Source organism: Mustela putorius, unplaced genomic scaffold, assembly GCF_011764305.1.
Source record: "Mustela putorius furo isolate JIRA1106 unplaced genomic scaffold, ASM1176430v1.1 tig00000145_pilon_pilon_pilon, whole genome shotgun sequence".
Taxonomy (NCBI): Eukaryota; Metazoa; Chordata; class Mammalia; order Carnivora; family Mustelidae; genus Mustela; species Mustela putorius.
This window is the reverse complement of record NW_025421294.1, coordinates 16,046,740-16,063,837: the sequence shown is the minus strand read 5'-3', so window position 1 is coordinate 16,063,837 and position 17,098 is coordinate 16,046,740. Positions and strand designations below refer to the sequence as shown.

Here is a 17,098-nt window from a genome sequence, read left to right as displayed (position 1 = left end):
ACACTATATTCCTACTAAGCTTGGGATTCCTCATTTAATTCTGTGGAACATTTCCCAGTGCAGAATCATGGATTTTGATGTCTAGAAAAGTATATCGATATCTGGTAGAGTCACTGAATATTGTCTGGGGTTTCTCTCCCCATATGTTTTACTTTGGTTTTCTTATATTCAGTATCTTACTGCCATATTTCAACATACAGACTTTCATCCAAAATACTTGTCATTGGGATACTTGTAATAAATAAATTTTCATCCTTTCTTTAAATGATTCTTTATTGAGTTCCTGCTATGCACCAGGCACCATTTAGGCCCAGGAGTGTTATATGGTGTGCCAGGTACCTTGGATTCTATGATAAATATGGCCAATAATTGGAAGGTGTAGCTTTTTTATTTTCGAATTGGGGTTTTAGTTTAAAACTTAAGATTTTTCTCCTGGCAATACTCTTAATGACAAAATCAGGAAATTACAGAGTAGCTAAAATTTCAGTGTGCTGAAAGACTGTCATCACATGACTAGAGTTAACATTAAGAATGTAAAAATTTTGCTCTCAGGCATGTAAGATGTACAAAAGACTTAAGATAGGAGCATAAACTTGGGATGTTTGCAGTTTGAAATTATCTAGTCATTCTCTTCCCAATCAGAACTAAACTGAATGAATATAAATTGTGACCAGCTCATCTTCACCAATATTGTAACCTAGTTGATTTAAGAACAGCTTATTTTGGAAAATTTCTGATATACACCAAAGGAAAACAAATACTGCAGGAGTCTTTAGGTACTCAGAGGCTTCAACACTCCTTGATATAATAGGTTAATCATGCTTCATCTATAACTCACCCCTCACTTGATTATTTTAGAAGCACCCCCAAATGTAATATTTCATCAGTAAAAACTTCAGTGTGTATCTTTCAAAGATAAGGATTAATCATATACCATCACAGTACTTTATCTCATAGTCCCAAAATATTTATATTTACTGTTGTCAAATATCCAGTCAGCATTCATATTTCCAAATTGTACGATAGGTGTCCTTTCATAGCTGATTCATGTGAAACTGCATCCAAACAAGGTTATGTATTATATTTAGAAGATACCTTTCTTAAGTCTTTAAATCTTAAACAATTTCCCTTACCTCTTTTTTGGTTTTTCCTTGACATTTATTTAAGAAACAGATCATTGTCCTGAATAATTTTTTCATATTCTGGGCTTGGCATATTGCATCCCCTCGTGTCATTTAACACATTTCTTCAGGCCTCTATATTTCCTGGAAATGGGGGGCTAAATTTGGAGACTTTAGGTTTACGTTGGTTTTTTTTTTTTTTTTTTTTTTTTGGTCATGAATATTTTATTGATATACTTCCTACTTCAGTATTTTATGATGGACATAATGTGGAGTTTTTTCATTTGCTGTAAATATTGATCAGTGTATACAGGTGTTTTCGTTCTGATTCATCCACTTAAAAAGTTGCTTATGGTTTCAGCAGCCATTTATGACCACTGCTTAGATATGTTGTTTCATTAGGGGTTAAAAAGTGTGATTCTAATTCTGTAATTTCTTGTACGTTAATTGACTGGCATTCTACGAAGTGAAACTCAGTATTGTTAACCATTTGGTTAACCTGAAATGCAGTTTTTATAGGAAAGACAGGATAAATACTTGTTTCCTTTCATTTGTCAGTTTTCAGAATAATGACCTGCTTTCCTAGTATCTTCCAAAAGGAATCATTATGAACTCATGGATTTTTAAAATTTTAATTGTAATTTTTAAAAAAGATTTTATTTCTGTGAAAGAGAATGAGAGAGAGAGAGAGAGCATGGGGGAGCGGGCGTTCAGAGGGAGAAGCATACTCCCCGCTAAGCAGGGAAGTGATGTGGGACTCCATCCTGGGACTCAAGGATCATGAGCCAAAGGCAGTCGCTTAACCAACTAACTGAGCTACCCAGGAGCCCAAACTCATGGATTTTTTTTTTTTCAAACTCATGGATTTTTAACATGTTTAATACGTTTCACCCCATTGCATCCTTTTTGGTGCTCACATTGTTTCATCTTTGACCATGGGAGCCTCTTCATGTTGGCTCCTGCAGATTTTGTTTTTTGATACACCTAGTGTTAGATAGTTTTCTTGCTTCTGGAAGCACAATGTATATATATATGACAGTATACCAGGTTCATCTTAATTTTCTGACCAAACTTAGAATCAGCTTTTTTATCTAAGGAAGCTTTTTGTTTTTAAATAGTATTTAGAGATTTCAGTAGTGTTGTTGAAGAACGTCAGGCTTCATTTGAATAAATAGCCTTCTTCCTGAAATGAAATTCATGCTGTCATGCATATTGAAAGGACATTGTGCAAATTAGCCTTTGACTTTTAGTTCTCATATGGACTGAGAATGCACTTCCCCATTTTTCTCTTTAGTATACTCCTTAATTCTGTAAGAAATTCTGCCAATAGGTCATTCTTACAACTGTTATTAGATGCTTGATCTATTAGATTGTTTTTTAACATAATGATTGAAAGAGACTTTTTTAAAGATAAATATTGAAAGAATTGGTGTTAAGTGCAGTTTTGTGTCTGCTATACAGTATGATTTGTCACTTGTACCTTTGCTTCGCATGTAGAAGGATGGTAAAATTTAGTACCTCTGTTTCCCTTCTACATTTCCTATGAAATCAGGTAGTTGCTTTGTGGCTTGTTCTGTTAAAGTTTATTAAAAATCTTTTGGAGGGGCACCTAGGTGGCTCAATGGGTTAAGCCGCTGCCTTCGGCTGAGGTCATGATCCCAGGGTCCTGGGATCGAGCCCCGCATTGGGCTCTCTGCTCAGCAGGGAGTCTGCTTCACTCTCACTCTCTCTGCCTGCCTCTTTGCCTACTTGTGATCTCTCTCTATCAAATAAATAAATAAAATCTTAAAAAAAATCTTTTGGAAATTTATAACTTTTAAGGACATTGATTGGGTGTAAAAAAACTTCTAAATTCGTTTTATTTTATCTTTTGCCACATTGTGAGTGTATGACTTTAAGTATAAAGTACTGAGTAATAATTGTAAATAGGTCTCTTGGGGTAATCAGTAGAATAATAGTAGTAAGTGACTGATGAAAAAACTGCTCCTTGATACTTCTTTTTAAATCCTGTTGTATCAAATTTGACTTCATTTTGTCAGACATTCTTCCATTAATAAATGTGAGCACTAAATGTCTTTTCTTTCAAAAAGTGATTCCTAATATCTGAGGTAATTTCATAAATACACTGATTGGTCTGTGTATCTGGGGTTTTGTCCTTTTTTCTTTGACTGTACTTATTATCCATCTGCTAAGGGGTAACAAGTTTTCACTATCTTGTTTAGTTTTTCTCTTTTGAGTGTTTCTTATTCTCTGTGAGGGTATGTTCTGGTGTATATGTGTGTGTGTGTTTAATTTCTTTTTTGATCTTTTTTCTGCTGTCAGAAATGGGAGTATGTTTTGTGTGAACCTGAAATTATGTGAGTTTGAGGAGAAGAGTTTTTGTTTTTAATGGGTATGACAGTCTTCACAACTACATGTTTTATTGGATACAAGTCTCTACCGTCTCAGGGTTTCAGGGCACCTTTGTCTGATAGTGTGATATGGTTGACTGTTTAGTTTTGGGTATGGTTAGCACATAGTTTTTCACTTTAGATTACAAAAGATGGAGATTATGCAGTCATACTATCTAATTCTTGCTCTTTATACCTCAGTGCATCCCAGCCCAGTTGTATGTCTTTTTCTTGAGTTAGGAAGAATCTCAGTAATACCTTTCTTGACTGCCATTCCCATGGATGTACTTTCTCTGTTCTTGGCTGAGGTCTCAGGAAGTATGGCATTACCTGAGAAGCTTGTGACTCTCATTCCCAGCTGCCCTCCTATTCTTTCCTCTGTAGGACAGCCCATGTACTCTCGTGAACATGGTGCTGCTGCATCTGAGCGACTTCAGTTGGGGACACCGCCTCCTCTGTTGGCAGCTCGTTTGGTGCCACCTCGAAACCTCATGGGATCCTCCATTGGGTACCATACCTCAGTCTCCAGCCCCACCCCTCTGGTCCCAGGTAAGCTTTGCTACAAATGGCCATCCACCTTTTTTGATCTTTTGTACCACAGCTTGCCAGCCTACGTGGTGACTGACCTACTGATCTACTGTCACCGATTCCTATTAAACCTCTTAGGTTGTTTTCTTTCCTTTTTCTTTGCTTCTTTGATTTGTCCCTAGTGGTTGCTAGATGATGAGGCCTCCTGTGTGTCTGTTACCTCTGGTGTCCTCTATATTGAGTTTTAGTGCCTCAGGAACAAAAGTCATGCTAATTCTTTGAACTAAATTTTAATCCAATAAATAGGAAGAGGATATCTAGTTGAATGTTTTCTAATCAGTTTTATATTTCAAGAAAAACTCAGTTAATTTTTTTAAAAACAAACATCTGATTTCTTGGTGATCAAGGGTGAACATCTTTTCCCCCCACTCTGCTCCATGTATGGACTGGCTGTGTATAACATAGTGATTTCTTGAAAACTCTTCCCTCCTACCTACATGTACATGTTGAAGACCTATGTGGAGTGCTTCGTGGGTGTCTCATGAGGTTTTTAACATTTCTCCTTTTGCCTTTGGATCTCCATTCATCGTAATTAACTTAAGGACTTTGAAGTTTCTAGGAGTTCTATATATTCTCAGGAATTAGAGAACAAGGTCATTTGATTATGTAACTTCTTTAAAACTCTCTGCAGCTGTAGGAGATTTAACTATAGGAAATCTTCTGTCAAGACTACCAAATGGTAACTGAAAACGTTTTTTTGTAATAATTTGCCGATCTTCTGCTTTGAATCATGGAACTGATTGGCCATTAATAAGGATCTGAGTGTCTCTTACCTTGTAGCTGAAACTTCCTATGAATGTCATAGAGAATTTTTCCACTAAGAAAATTTTTAAAAAGGTGCAGGAACTTCTAAAGAACAGTAGGGAAAACCAATGTCTTCACTTAATCTTAACTGTTCTTTGATTTTATGTAGGATAAAGAAGATGTATACTGTTTAGAGATTAACACGCAGAATTTCTTTAACACTAACAAAATATTTAGCATTAGAATTGTAAAAATTAAGTATTTAGTTTTAGAGAAAACAAAGGGAACATGATAAAGGTGGCATTGATGTGTGGTGGTAGGGAGTAGAATTGTGATTACTTTTAGACATACAAAATTCATCTTACTTATTTAGCTGTTTGAAAGAAAGCATTTGAAATGTTCTGTGTATGAAACCAGCTATTGTATCTGCATTTTAAAGTGTAGATAACCAAATAAGCAGATTGTTTTTTTACCCCTAATTAAAAGAGTACCTAGAAATTGGTGAGGCATGATAACTGAGGAAACCCAACCAGTCCTTTATATGTGGTGTTTATATATGTGCATGCTTCTCTTAAAAATGTTCATTGATGTTAGGATTAGGTGATGGATATAGAGGATAAAAATGAATAGGTAAATAAATGGAACTCTCTACGTAGTCAGGAATGGATCTGTGTATCTGTGTTTTGGGACAGGAGCATTTTCAGTTCTTTCACTTCTAACAGGTATATCTATTTACTGTAATTCAGATATGTATGTATAGGTCAATATATTTGTTGAAGAAAAATATTTTTTGCAGTTGTTTATTTTATTAATGAGAAATTAACTTCTCTCTGATTTGTTACGTGTTTTGTTGTTTTGTTTTCCCACAGATACGTATGAACCAGATGGTTATAATCCAGAAGCTCCTAGTATTACCAGTTCTGGTAGATCTCAGTACAGACAGTTCTTTTCGAGAACACAGACACAGCGCCCAAACCTGATTGGCCTAACATCTGGAGATATGGATGCAAATCCAAGAGGTGAGACTGCCTCATATTTACTTTGATGCTGTTGTTACACAGGAGTTCAGTATAGCATTCCGACCTCACTAAAGTCCGGAGTTACGTATATATTGTCTTTTTGAAGAGTGCTATGTAATTATATCAGATAAATGTGTTTGAATAACTGTATCTCCAAATTTTATTTTAAAGCTATAATTAGAATATATTTATTTTAAAATAAAAGTAATACTCATATTTCTTAATTCTTATTTTTGTAGATCTTTAGGCTGGTTTAGCTGTTTACTGGGCACTGTGTTAAATATTAGGTAAAGAAAGATGAAATGACATGGTCCCTTGCCCTCAAAGAACTGATCACTTAAAGGCCTACTTTGTATCCTATGAGCTGTGCTTCACACTAATAACTGAGAATCTGAAACACTGCAGTAAAATTATCATTTGATGTTTTTTAGTATTTATGATTACAACCCTATGTCTGGACCTTTGCAAAGAATAGTTGCAAACTTTTAAAGACTAAATGCAAAAAAATAAAATAAAGATAAATGCAAGTATTTACCTTAAATATGTGTTGATGTCATCCTTTCTCCTTCCCTCAAAAAGGGAAGGCTAGAAAGTTTAATGACATTCCAGTTCTTCTTACTTATATAGTTTGATTTGTAATATTTAATTTGAATTTGAATGACTGGCCATGGGCCATCCTAATAGTATTTTTCTGTTTTAATTATATGGGTATCCTTTTTCCTGTTCTTACCTTCTTTCCTATCTTGCTTTTATTAACTTTTCTTTAGTGCATTAATATCAGTGTTACTACTGCAGACTAACAGTTTTGTGTCAAGATGAAGCCAAATGCTTTTATATGTATGAATGTCTTTTATTCCTTTCCTATAACTCCTGGAAAAATGGTACTATATTTATTCTCTTTTTATAGATAAAGACACTGAGGCTTAGAGAGGTTAAAGATCTTGCCCGAGGTTACACAGCAATTAATGACAGAACTGGAACTTGAACCCAGGCATATCTAATGAAGAATGTGCTTTTACCTTCTGTACTATAATGCATAAATTATTACCAAATTATTTGAAATTAGTGGGAAGATCATATCCTCAGAAATTCATGTTTTCCTTTTGCCAGTAGTGTGGTCTTTGTGAACATTCATGTATAGTAATTCATGGATAATCTCACTCAGATAGAAGTCTTGTGGTTTTTTTACAACAGGCTTGGTTTGTCATGTTGGCAAGTCACCAAAATTCTAGCTATATATCTCTTTCCTTATAAAATACTTCAGTAAAGAAAAGCACTGAGCAATGTTAAGAGGTAATCCTAAGTGTTCTAGGGAAAATATAACGGCATCTCAAATTCTAGAATGCTTTATGCCATCACAATTGCTATCTTCTCCAGTAGGCTTCTAAAAACAAAGGCTATAACAGGGCAGAGACCATAGTTACTTTATTCACTGATTTACACATAAGGTCTAATATAATTGTTGGAGCTCTAGCAACTGCTGAAGAAATAAATGTTAAATGAATGAACTTGCATCACAATTTCCCCGTCACACAGTGAAATGGAATATACTACCCCCACCCCTCATTCTTACCCTAACTTCTAGCCCTACATGTTACTCTTTGCTGTGTTTTACCTTGGTGGAGTTACGAAAGTTAAGGAGAATATTGAGACTATATCAGGCGTAGATTTGTGTTACTTAATTTTTTATTCAACACACCTCTTCCTGTCCACAGATAGGCCATTGTAAGTTCACTTTCTCTAAGTATTTTAGTCGTGGGACGCCTGGGTGGCTAAGTTGTTAAGTGTCTTCCTTCGGCTCAGGTCATGATCCCGGGGTCCTGGGATCAAGCCCTGCATCAGGCTTCCTGCGTGGTGGGAAGCCTGCTTCTTTATTTCCCACTCCCCCTGCTTGTGTTCCCTCTCTCGCTGTGTCTCTCTGTCAAATAAATACAAAAAAATCCAAGTATTTTAGTCGTAAATGTTGTTAATGAAATATACCAGTTTATAGTATTGGCTTTGGATTTTCCTCCCAGCTTTTGAGTTTGAGAACTTTTAAACCTATAAAAAAATAAAGAAATGCAATAAACACCCGAATACCTTCGCTTAGGTTCACCATTTGTTATGTGTAGTCACCTTTGGGTGTGAATGCTTGCTTGTATACATGCACATTCTTCTCTTTCTTCTTCCTTTCTCCCTTCACTTTTTTTCCTTCAACTACTTGAAAGTATATTGTAGAGATTGAGCACTTTGGATCCTTTATTTTACATCCAAGAGTAAGGTATGGTCCTATATAAGCATAGTCTCGTTGCTATACTTAAGAGAATCGTAATTCCATAGTAATAATCCTATCTGAGTGGTTCAAGGTTTTGTTAAATCACATAAGAATACAAATAATTTCACTCTATTTATGGTGCTAAGTTCTTTGATTGCTTGCCCGAGGTGATAAGTATTAGATTTGTCCTTTGTAGTGTAATCATTTGTGGAGTGGTACTTTGGCACCACATAAATATCTTGCTCTCGGGGTACCTGAGTGGCTCAGTCAGTTCTGCTGGAATTCAAATTCAGGTCTTTGACTCCAAAGCTTGTATTCTTTCTTCTAAATGATGTGCTTCCAGGGGCTGCTTAGTGGCTCAGTCATAAAGTGTCTGCCTTCAGCTCAGGTCATGATCCCAGGGTCCTGAGATCCAGGCCCACATCCAGCTCCCTGTTCACCCAGGTGGCTGGGAGTCTGCTTCTCCCTCTCCTCTGTCCCCCTTGCTTGTGCTCCATGCACATGTGTGCACTCTCTCTTTCTCTCTCTCACACGTGCCTTCTCTCTTTCTCTCAAATAAATAAATTCTTTAAAAAAAATTTCTAAAAAATCTTGTTCTCTAACAATTTTCTACTGGAGTTTTAAAAAAGTTATTTTTTTTGCATTCTTTAAGGATCCTTGCCCAAATCAGTTTTTGATTTAATTTATTTATTTAAAATATTTTATTTATTTATTTGACAGAGAGAGATCACAAGTAGGCAGAGAGGCAGGCAGAGAGAGGAGGAAGCAGGCTCCCCGCTGAGCAGAGAGCCCAATGCGGGGCTCGATCTCAGGACCCTGAGACCATGACCTGAACCGAAGGCAGAGGCTTTAACTTTAACTGAGCCACCCAGGCACCCCCCCGCTTTTTAAAAATATTTTATTTATTTATTTGACAGAGATCACAAGTAGACAGACAGACAGGGCAGAGAGAGGAGGACTGAATCAGTTTTTACATTGGAGTTGCCAATGACTTTTTAAACTTGGATATTGTATTTTTAACAGAGGAGAAAAAAGGAGGCCATTGATAATTTTTTCTGTTAAGCATTTCTGAAAAGGAAACGGTAGTTGGGTGCTATTCACTTTGCTTTTTTAGCTTTTTTTTTTTTTTTTTTTAAAGATTTTATTTATTTATTTGTGAGAGAGAGAGAGTGAGAGCGAGCACAGGCAGACAGAGTGGAAGGCAGAGTCAGAGGGAGAAGCAGGCTCCCTGCGGAGCAAGGAGCCTGATGTGGGACTCGATCCCAGGACGCTGGGATCATGACCTGAGCCGAAGGCAGCTGCCTAACCAACTGAGCCACCCAGGCGTCCCTGCTTTTTTAGCTTTTAAGCTAAATATTTTAATCATTTGAAATTCCCCCCAATACTGTGCATTGTTAATAATGTTAATTTTTCTTTCCAACAGCTGCTAACATTGTCATCCAAACTGAACCACCAGTTCCTGTTTCAATTAATAGCAACATAACCAGAGTAGTTCTTGAACCAGATAGCCGAAAAAGAGCTATAAGTGGTTTGGAAGGGCCGCTCACAAAGAAACCTTGGCTTGGAAAGTAAGATAATTTGCTACTTAGTAACATCTACTTGGTGTTTTTGTTATTTTTGTGTGCATTAGTAAACTCATAAAATTAAGAGTTGTCATTAATGAGTTTCAAACTATGTGTCTCAAAAGTTAGGGTTCCCAGAGACATCATTAGAACATCTTAAAAATGGAAGAGCTAACAGAATATTAATAATAGATACTAGTAATTTATATTTGCTACAAATAGGTCTAGCCCGGTATTAATTATCGAGACACTGAAAGTGAATAGAAAAGAAGAAAAACTTAGGTATTTTTGCGGAAGCTGAAAAACACTTCATAAAAAAATGATGTTCTTTCCTTGCTTTAATGTTAGACTCCTTGGTAATTGTGGTGGATCTTTTTAGTATATAATTTTAAATCTCATTTGGGCCTCTTTCATTTTATGATCTTTTGCCATTCAGTTTTCTTTCTTTCTCTCTCTACCTCTTCTGTTCCTATGTAACGAGGAAGATACGAGAATTATTTAGTAATTGCTGCTGAAGAACGTTAACTAATTTCCCAGGAATATAAGAATGTCTTCCAGATGATGCTTTAATACATATAAACTTGAATTATTTGTTGACCTTTTCCGTGGCTAGGCATAAGGTGGGGGAATTAATCAGGATCTGTTAATATTCTTTTCAGGCAAGGGAATAACAGTCAGAGTAAACCAGGATTCTTGAGAAAGAATCAGTATACAAACACCAAATTAGAAGTCAAGAAAATCCCTCAGGAATTGAACAACATTACCAAGCTCAATGAACACTTCAGCAAATTTGGAACTATTGTAAACATCCAGGTAAATGTGGCTAGGTTGGTGACAGAATTAATGTGGTTTTATGCATTTTTGAAATATTCTTGTCCGTTCACTTTGCTTAAAAGAGCCATTAATTAGTGTGATTATCTCTGGTGCATGTTTTAAGCTCCACTGTATAGCCCTTAACCCAACTTCATGATGAAATTGTTAAGCTGAATTTTTTTTTTTTTTAATGCATTTATTTCTTATCCTCAACTTCTTCCTGAAAGACACAGAGGCTAGTTGGTGTATTTTTGTTCATAGTGCTATTCCTGGACAAATGACTTTCTAATCTGCTTTATTAGTATTCTAATTAGGTAGGTGAGATTTTTGTTAATTTCTAAGATTGTAATTTTGCCTATTGAATGACTCTTATATTGTAGTGAAATACTAGTTTTGTTAAGGATGGTTCTACTCTTAAGAATTTTTGGCAGTGTAACATGTTGTCTAATATCTCATATAAATAGTAGCTTTGGTATTCTGTCTCCAATTTATGAATTTGTGGTTGAGTGTTATGCTGTAATTGAGAGTACTTGAAGGCCTCATTAATTTTCCATTTCATTTAGTCACCCCTGTTAGTTAATGTTGTCATCAAACCAAAATGTGATTTATATAACGGAGTTTAAAAAATAGTATTAGGAAATTTGATATTTCAAAGAACTCAAATCTTTTTGAAAGAATTTTTTTTTTTGGAGATTTTTTAAGCAGTTTTTGGTCCCTGAATGTAGTACATGTTTAGTTTTATAGATGATTTGGAAATATATTAAACAAAAGTGGGGAAAAAATCACCTCAATCTTATTACTTCTGTAGTAACAATTACTAATATTTTAATGAAAAGACATAGTGTTTGTATGGAAGAACACATATACGCACATATACACATGTTCTCTTTAAAAATACACTCTTTAAGAATATATACCAAATGTCTCTGACTACCTTTTATCTCTTACATGTTTCCTAGGTCATGATTGTTTATAGCATTAAGAAAAATAAGATGGCTTAATGTAGTTTGGTAAATGAGTCTTGTCTGGTTTCCATTAACACATATCACAGACTTTGTGGCTTAAACAGTAAAAACTTATTTGGGTGGAAGTCCAAAATCAAGGTGCTGGCCAATTTGGTTCCTGATGAGATTCTCTTTCTGCTTTGCAGATGGCCACTTTCTTGCTGTGTCCTTGAATTGTGGAAGGGGAGGGAGATCTCTTTCTCTTTCTATAAGGCTTCCAGTACCATCTGATTAGGGCCCCACTATTATGATTTTTAACTTTAATTCCTTCCTAAAAGACCTATCTCCAAATGTAGTCATACTGTGGAGGCTTAGGATTTCAACATAAGAATTTGGGAGGTGGGTCATAAATCAGTCCCTAGCAATAGACTGTAATTTATTTACTTTTCTTCGTTTTGGGGAATTTCTGTTTTTGTTGTTTTATGTAAAAACAATGCTGTGGTGAGCCTCCTTGTCGCTGAACCTTCATTATTTTTTTTATGATGAATTGCTGAATTAAAGGGAGTTTTAAGACTTTTTATTTGAGCTGCCAAATTGTTCTCCAAAAGGGTTGTGCCAGTTGATACTCCTAAATGCACTGTATGAGGCATCATCAGTACTGTAATATGGATCCATTAAAATTTTTTTAGCCAGTTTTGTAAGTGAAAAATTATACTTGTTTTAATTTCCTTTTTTTAAATAGGTTTCTAATTTGTATAGATCTTTTGCATTTTGTTGTTGTTGTTGTTTGTTTGTTTGTTTGTTTTTTGGATATACTTATTGTCTTTGCCTGTTTTTTATGAAGGCATTTATGGTAGTGATTTTCTAAGCCATGGCTTGTCATATATATTAAAAATACTTTTTCTATTCATCATTTAGTTTAGGGCATATTTGGAATGACAGATTTTAAAATTTTATGTGGTAGAATCTATTATTCTTTGTCTTTATGGATTCTACTTTTATAGGAATGCATAAAAAGGTTTTCCAAACACTCAGATTATACCCATACCCACCTTTTTTTCTTTTGTGTTTTTATTAAGTTTTTTGTTTATTATTGTAAAATAGTTTCTTTTTCTGGAGTTTATTTGAATGTAAGATATCCAGAAGGGATCTAACAACTTTTCCCCAAGTGGTTAGGTAACATTATTAGGATTATTTGGTGAATAATAGTCTTTTATGTATAATTTTGGAAAATATGCATTTTATCTTTTAGAGGGATGGAGAACTTTATTTAGAAAGCATTCAGAGTGGATTTCAGCAGGTTGTTTACTTTTTAAAAATATATATATATATTTTTAAAGATTTTATTTATTTATTTGACAGAGAGAGAGAGGGAAGCAGGCTCCTTGCTGAGCAGAGAGCCCGATACGGGACTCGATCCGAGGACCCTGAGATCATGACCCGAGCCGAAGGCAGTGGCTTAACCCACTGAACCACCCAGGCGCCCCTACTTTTTTTAAAAAATATTTTTAAAATTTATTTGACACAGAGAGAGAGATCCATAAGCAGGAGGAGAAGCAGAGAGAGAGAGAGAGATGTAGGCTCTCCACTGAGCAGGGAGCCTGATGCAAGACTTGATCCCAGGACTCTGGGATCATGACCTCAGCTAAAGGCAGATGCTTAACCACCTGAGCCACCCAGGCAGCCCTCTGATCTACTTTTGAATTATTTATCAATAGTTTACTTGAATTTAACTGTTTGTTAATTTCTGTGGGGTTTTTATTGATGCTTTTGTTTTTTCTTACAGGTTGCTTTTAAGGGAGATCCAGAAGCAGCCCTTATCCAGTATCTTACCAATGAGGAGGCCAGGAAAGCCATTTCCAGCACTGAAGCAGTTCTAAACAATCGATTCATTCGAGTTCTGTGGCATAGAGAAAATAATGAGCAGCCAGCACTACAGTCTCCAACACAGCTACTCCTGCAGCAACAGCAAACACTTAGTCACCTGTCACAGCAGCACCATCATCTGCCACAGCACCTTCATCAGCAGCAGGTGCTGGTGGCCCAGTCTCCTCCCTCAACGGTACATGGGGGTATCCAGAAGGTAAATCATTGAATCACAGAGAATGACAGGTCCTTTAGTCCCACCCTGATCTAGATCATTATTTCTCAGTTTGGGTCCTTACGTCTTCTACATTAAAGCCACTCAGTTTTATCTGCAGACAGCAGCATCTCATCTCCTCAGAACTTATTAGACATGCATTTTCTTGGACCTCACCCCACCTTATTCAGTCAGAATCACTATGGTTAGTGCCTAAGCAAGCTCCAGATGATTTTTAGGAACCTTGAAGTTCTAATGCTAGTGTTAATTACCTGGGTACAAATTCCTGGGCCTTATCTCCCCAAACTGACAGAGTCAGTCTCCAGGTCTCCAGTCTCCAGGAGGCCCATAAATCTACATGTTTAAAGAAATATGCTTAGTGATTCTTCTCAACACTAAAATGTAGTAACTGTCCACTTCCAAACAACTTTGGATCTAGAACTTTTGCTTTGTTTTGTGTTAGAATCAGTCATCCTTATACCCACTCTTCTGTCTTAATTTTTCCATTTAGAAAACTCTTTTAAAATGCCCTTAAAACTTTCTAGAACTGAAACGTAAACTCCAAGAAAATGGGGATTTTTGTCTGTTTTACTCATTCTGTCTTGCATGCCTAAAACAAGGCCTGGCGCTGTTTGATAGACTTGAATGACTAGATGAAGGAAGGAAAGAACAAACTACTGTGCAGTAGAGCCATTCCAATATTGATGATAATGATAAACCTTTTCCTAGTGTTCTCTTGTTTCAGTTAAATGCATTCAGATTTTTAAAAAGGAATTCTTATCATACATAGTCTTCATTCATCATCCTTTTTATTTGCACCTAAACCTGGATTTCTTTTGTCTCTCTCCCTCTTCATGTTAGAGCTCAAAGGCAAGTGCTTCCCCTGGATGTTGGCCACATGGTGTATTAAAGTGATACTGTCACCTTTGTGATCTATTAGACCCAGTTCTGTTATTGTTAAAAGCTACCATTAGTTAAAACTCCCAAATCCCTGAAAGGGAACATTGGAAAAAATCATTAGAAATTTTTATCTGTATGAGCATATATACATATATGCATGCATTTTGGTATGACATTTTTCAGACATCCATAGAAGTATGGATAATGGCAGTCATTTCTATATCTACCACTTAAAAAATAAAACTTAACGGGTAATTGAAGCACCCTCCCTTCTCATTTCCTTATTTTCTTCCCCATGGTAATCACCACCCTGAATTTGTATTATTCCTGGCATTTTAAAAACTTTGACCACATATGTGCTTATTTTGTGTGCAGATGATGAGTAAACCGCAGACATCGGGTGCCTATGTTCTTAACAAAGTTCCTGTTAAGCATCGTCTTGGACATGCAAGTGGTAACCAGACTGACGCATCACACTTATTGAGTCAGTCAGGTGGTGCTGGAGAGGATTGCCAGGTCCGTATTACAGATTATTTAAAGCTGTTTAGTGACAGAGAGAAATTAAGACATTGACTTTCATCCAGATTTGTAATGTCTTGTTTCTTCAATCAAGGTAAATGTGAGAGCTAACCTGAGTGTGGCAGGTAGACTTCTCTAATTTCTGTGATTATGCTAGAAATGGGCAGTTAAATTTTTTTTCCTACTCAAAGTGAAGTAGAAATTTGAAGATTTTAACCACTTATTAATAGGGAGATGTCGTTCTTAGTCTGTTTCTTTTCCTCTTTAAATAAGAACATAATGAAGAAGATTCTGTTGTAATCGGAATTCAAACTTTGGAATATATTTTAAGAAGTTTCTTTCCTTTAGGAATGTATCTGTATGGTGACTTTCCACAATGGTGATTATTTCAAAGAGGGCCTGAAAAATTCTGAAAAAGAACAAGGAGGTACTAGCGCTAGCCCTACTAAATGGTAAAAAATATTATGAAGTCTGTATAACCAAGTCAGTTGATACTGGCACATGGATAGACTAAGAGAACAGAATAAAAGACAATTCCTTGCAAAAAGGAATTTTGAGATGTCAAAACAGTATCTTAGGCCAGTGGGGAAAATATGGACTTTTGATTGATGGTACATGGATAACTGGATAGCCATATAGAAAAGATAAAATTAGATCCATTTTTAAGTTACATAATAAGCTAGGATAATTTCCAAAAAGATCTGATATTTAGATGCCGATGGAAATGCCATGAAAGCAAATTTGGCAGTGTCTGGCAAAATTATGTATACATTTATTCTAAATCAGTAATCCTCCCCCTCAGAATGTATGCCAAAAGTATATTCGTCAAACTATGAAAAAATATATGTACAAGACTAGTAGTTGTAAGCTCTTTATGATGATAGCAAAAGACTGGAAACAACCCAGATGTCCATCAGTAGGGGACTAGTTACTTAAAATGTAATTGTACATTCATAGACTAGCATATGTGCAACTTTACAATGGAAAGAGAAGTATCTTCATATGAACCATGAGGTGATCATCAGTATATACTAGGTAAAAAAGAAGAGTAAAATGGAACAAAACATATATAGTCAGCCCTATTAGTATAAACAAGTAGGTCCAATGAACACATATAAATATTTGCTTATTGATAGGAATAAAAATTCCTAAAATTAATTTGAAAAAAATTTTTTTAATTTCTAAAATTTAAATCTTGATGGTTACAACAAGAAAAGAAGAAACTAGACAACTTTGACTATGTCTGGTTTTGGAAATTTGTCTTGGAACCATGTAAATGGTGAATGCAGTTATAAAATAAAATGAAAAAATTCATCTCTAAAAATTAAAAAGAAAAGACAAATTGACTGATGTTTGCATAAAAGGCTTTAAAACACAGTTACTTGACTATATATTCATAGTGAGATAAACCCTGAGGACAAAAAGCAATTAAAAAAATTTATTTATTTGAGAGAGAGAGAGCGTGCTTACGCACGAGTGTATATGAGCATATTGTGGGGATGGACAGAGAAAGGGAGAGAGAAAGCCAAACAGACTGTGCACTGAGCTTAGAGCCTGTCCATGACCCTAAGATCACAACTTGAGCTGAAACCAAGAGCTGGAAACTTAACCAACTGTACCACCCAGGCCCCCCGACAAAAAGCAGTTTTTAAAAAGTATTTTTTTTTTTTTAGAGATACTGTTTATCTATTTGACAAACAGAGATCACAAGTAGTCAGAGAGGCAAGTAGAGAGAAGAGGGGAAGCAGGCTCCTCGCTGAGCAGAGAGCCTGATGTGGGGCCTGACCCCGAGATCGTGACCTGAGCCAAAGGCAGAGCCCTAACCCACTGAGCCACCCAGGTGCCCCTGCAAAGTATTTTTTAACAGTCATGTTGTTGGCAATGTTGGTATTCTGAAGCTGGTTTGTTAGCATTGTAGGTTAAATCAAATGGATTATATTGTCACTGACAACTGAGATTTTTAATGTGGTTGAAAAGAAGTATATGGTAGATGAGGTTAAGTAAAAACACTGTAGTCCTGCTTTGAATTGAAACTATGGTTGATCCTTGAACAACTTGGATTTGAATTGTGCCAGGTCCACCTGAACATGGAACTTTAGTATTTACTTTTCTATATACTTGTCTATCTGTTTATGGTTTTTTTTAAATTAAGTTAGTTAACATG

The 17,098-nt window shown here is 35.7% G+C and overlaps 1 protein-coding gene across 5 annotated transcripts in view; it reads left to right on the top strand.

Moving 5' to 3' along the window:
- The window catches only part of RBM27 (RNA binding motif protein 27), an 81,070-nt gene that overhangs the window by 36,831 nt on the left and 27,141 nt on the right, over positions 1 to 17,098 (top strand). For 3 of the 5 annotated variants that reach the window (XM_004744699.3, XM_013052339.2, XM_004744698.3), the window contains exons 9-14: positions 3,896 to 4,060; positions 5,713 to 5,862; positions 9,540 to 9,684; positions 10,338 to 10,491; positions 13,222 to 13,518; positions 14,791 to 14,931. In XM_004744699.3, the coding sequence (XP_004744756.2) occupies positions 3,896 to 4,060; positions 5,713 to 5,862; positions 9,540 to 9,684; positions 10,338 to 10,491; positions 13,222 to 13,518; positions 14,791 to 14,931 (1,052 nt within the window). The remainder of the gene's footprint in view (positions 1 to 3,895; positions 4,061 to 5,712; positions 5,863 to 9,539; positions 9,685 to 10,337; positions 10,492 to 13,221; positions 13,519 to 14,790; positions 14,932 to 17,098) is intronic. The other 2 variants (XM_004744702.3, XM_004744701.3) reach the window with 1 other exon arrangement.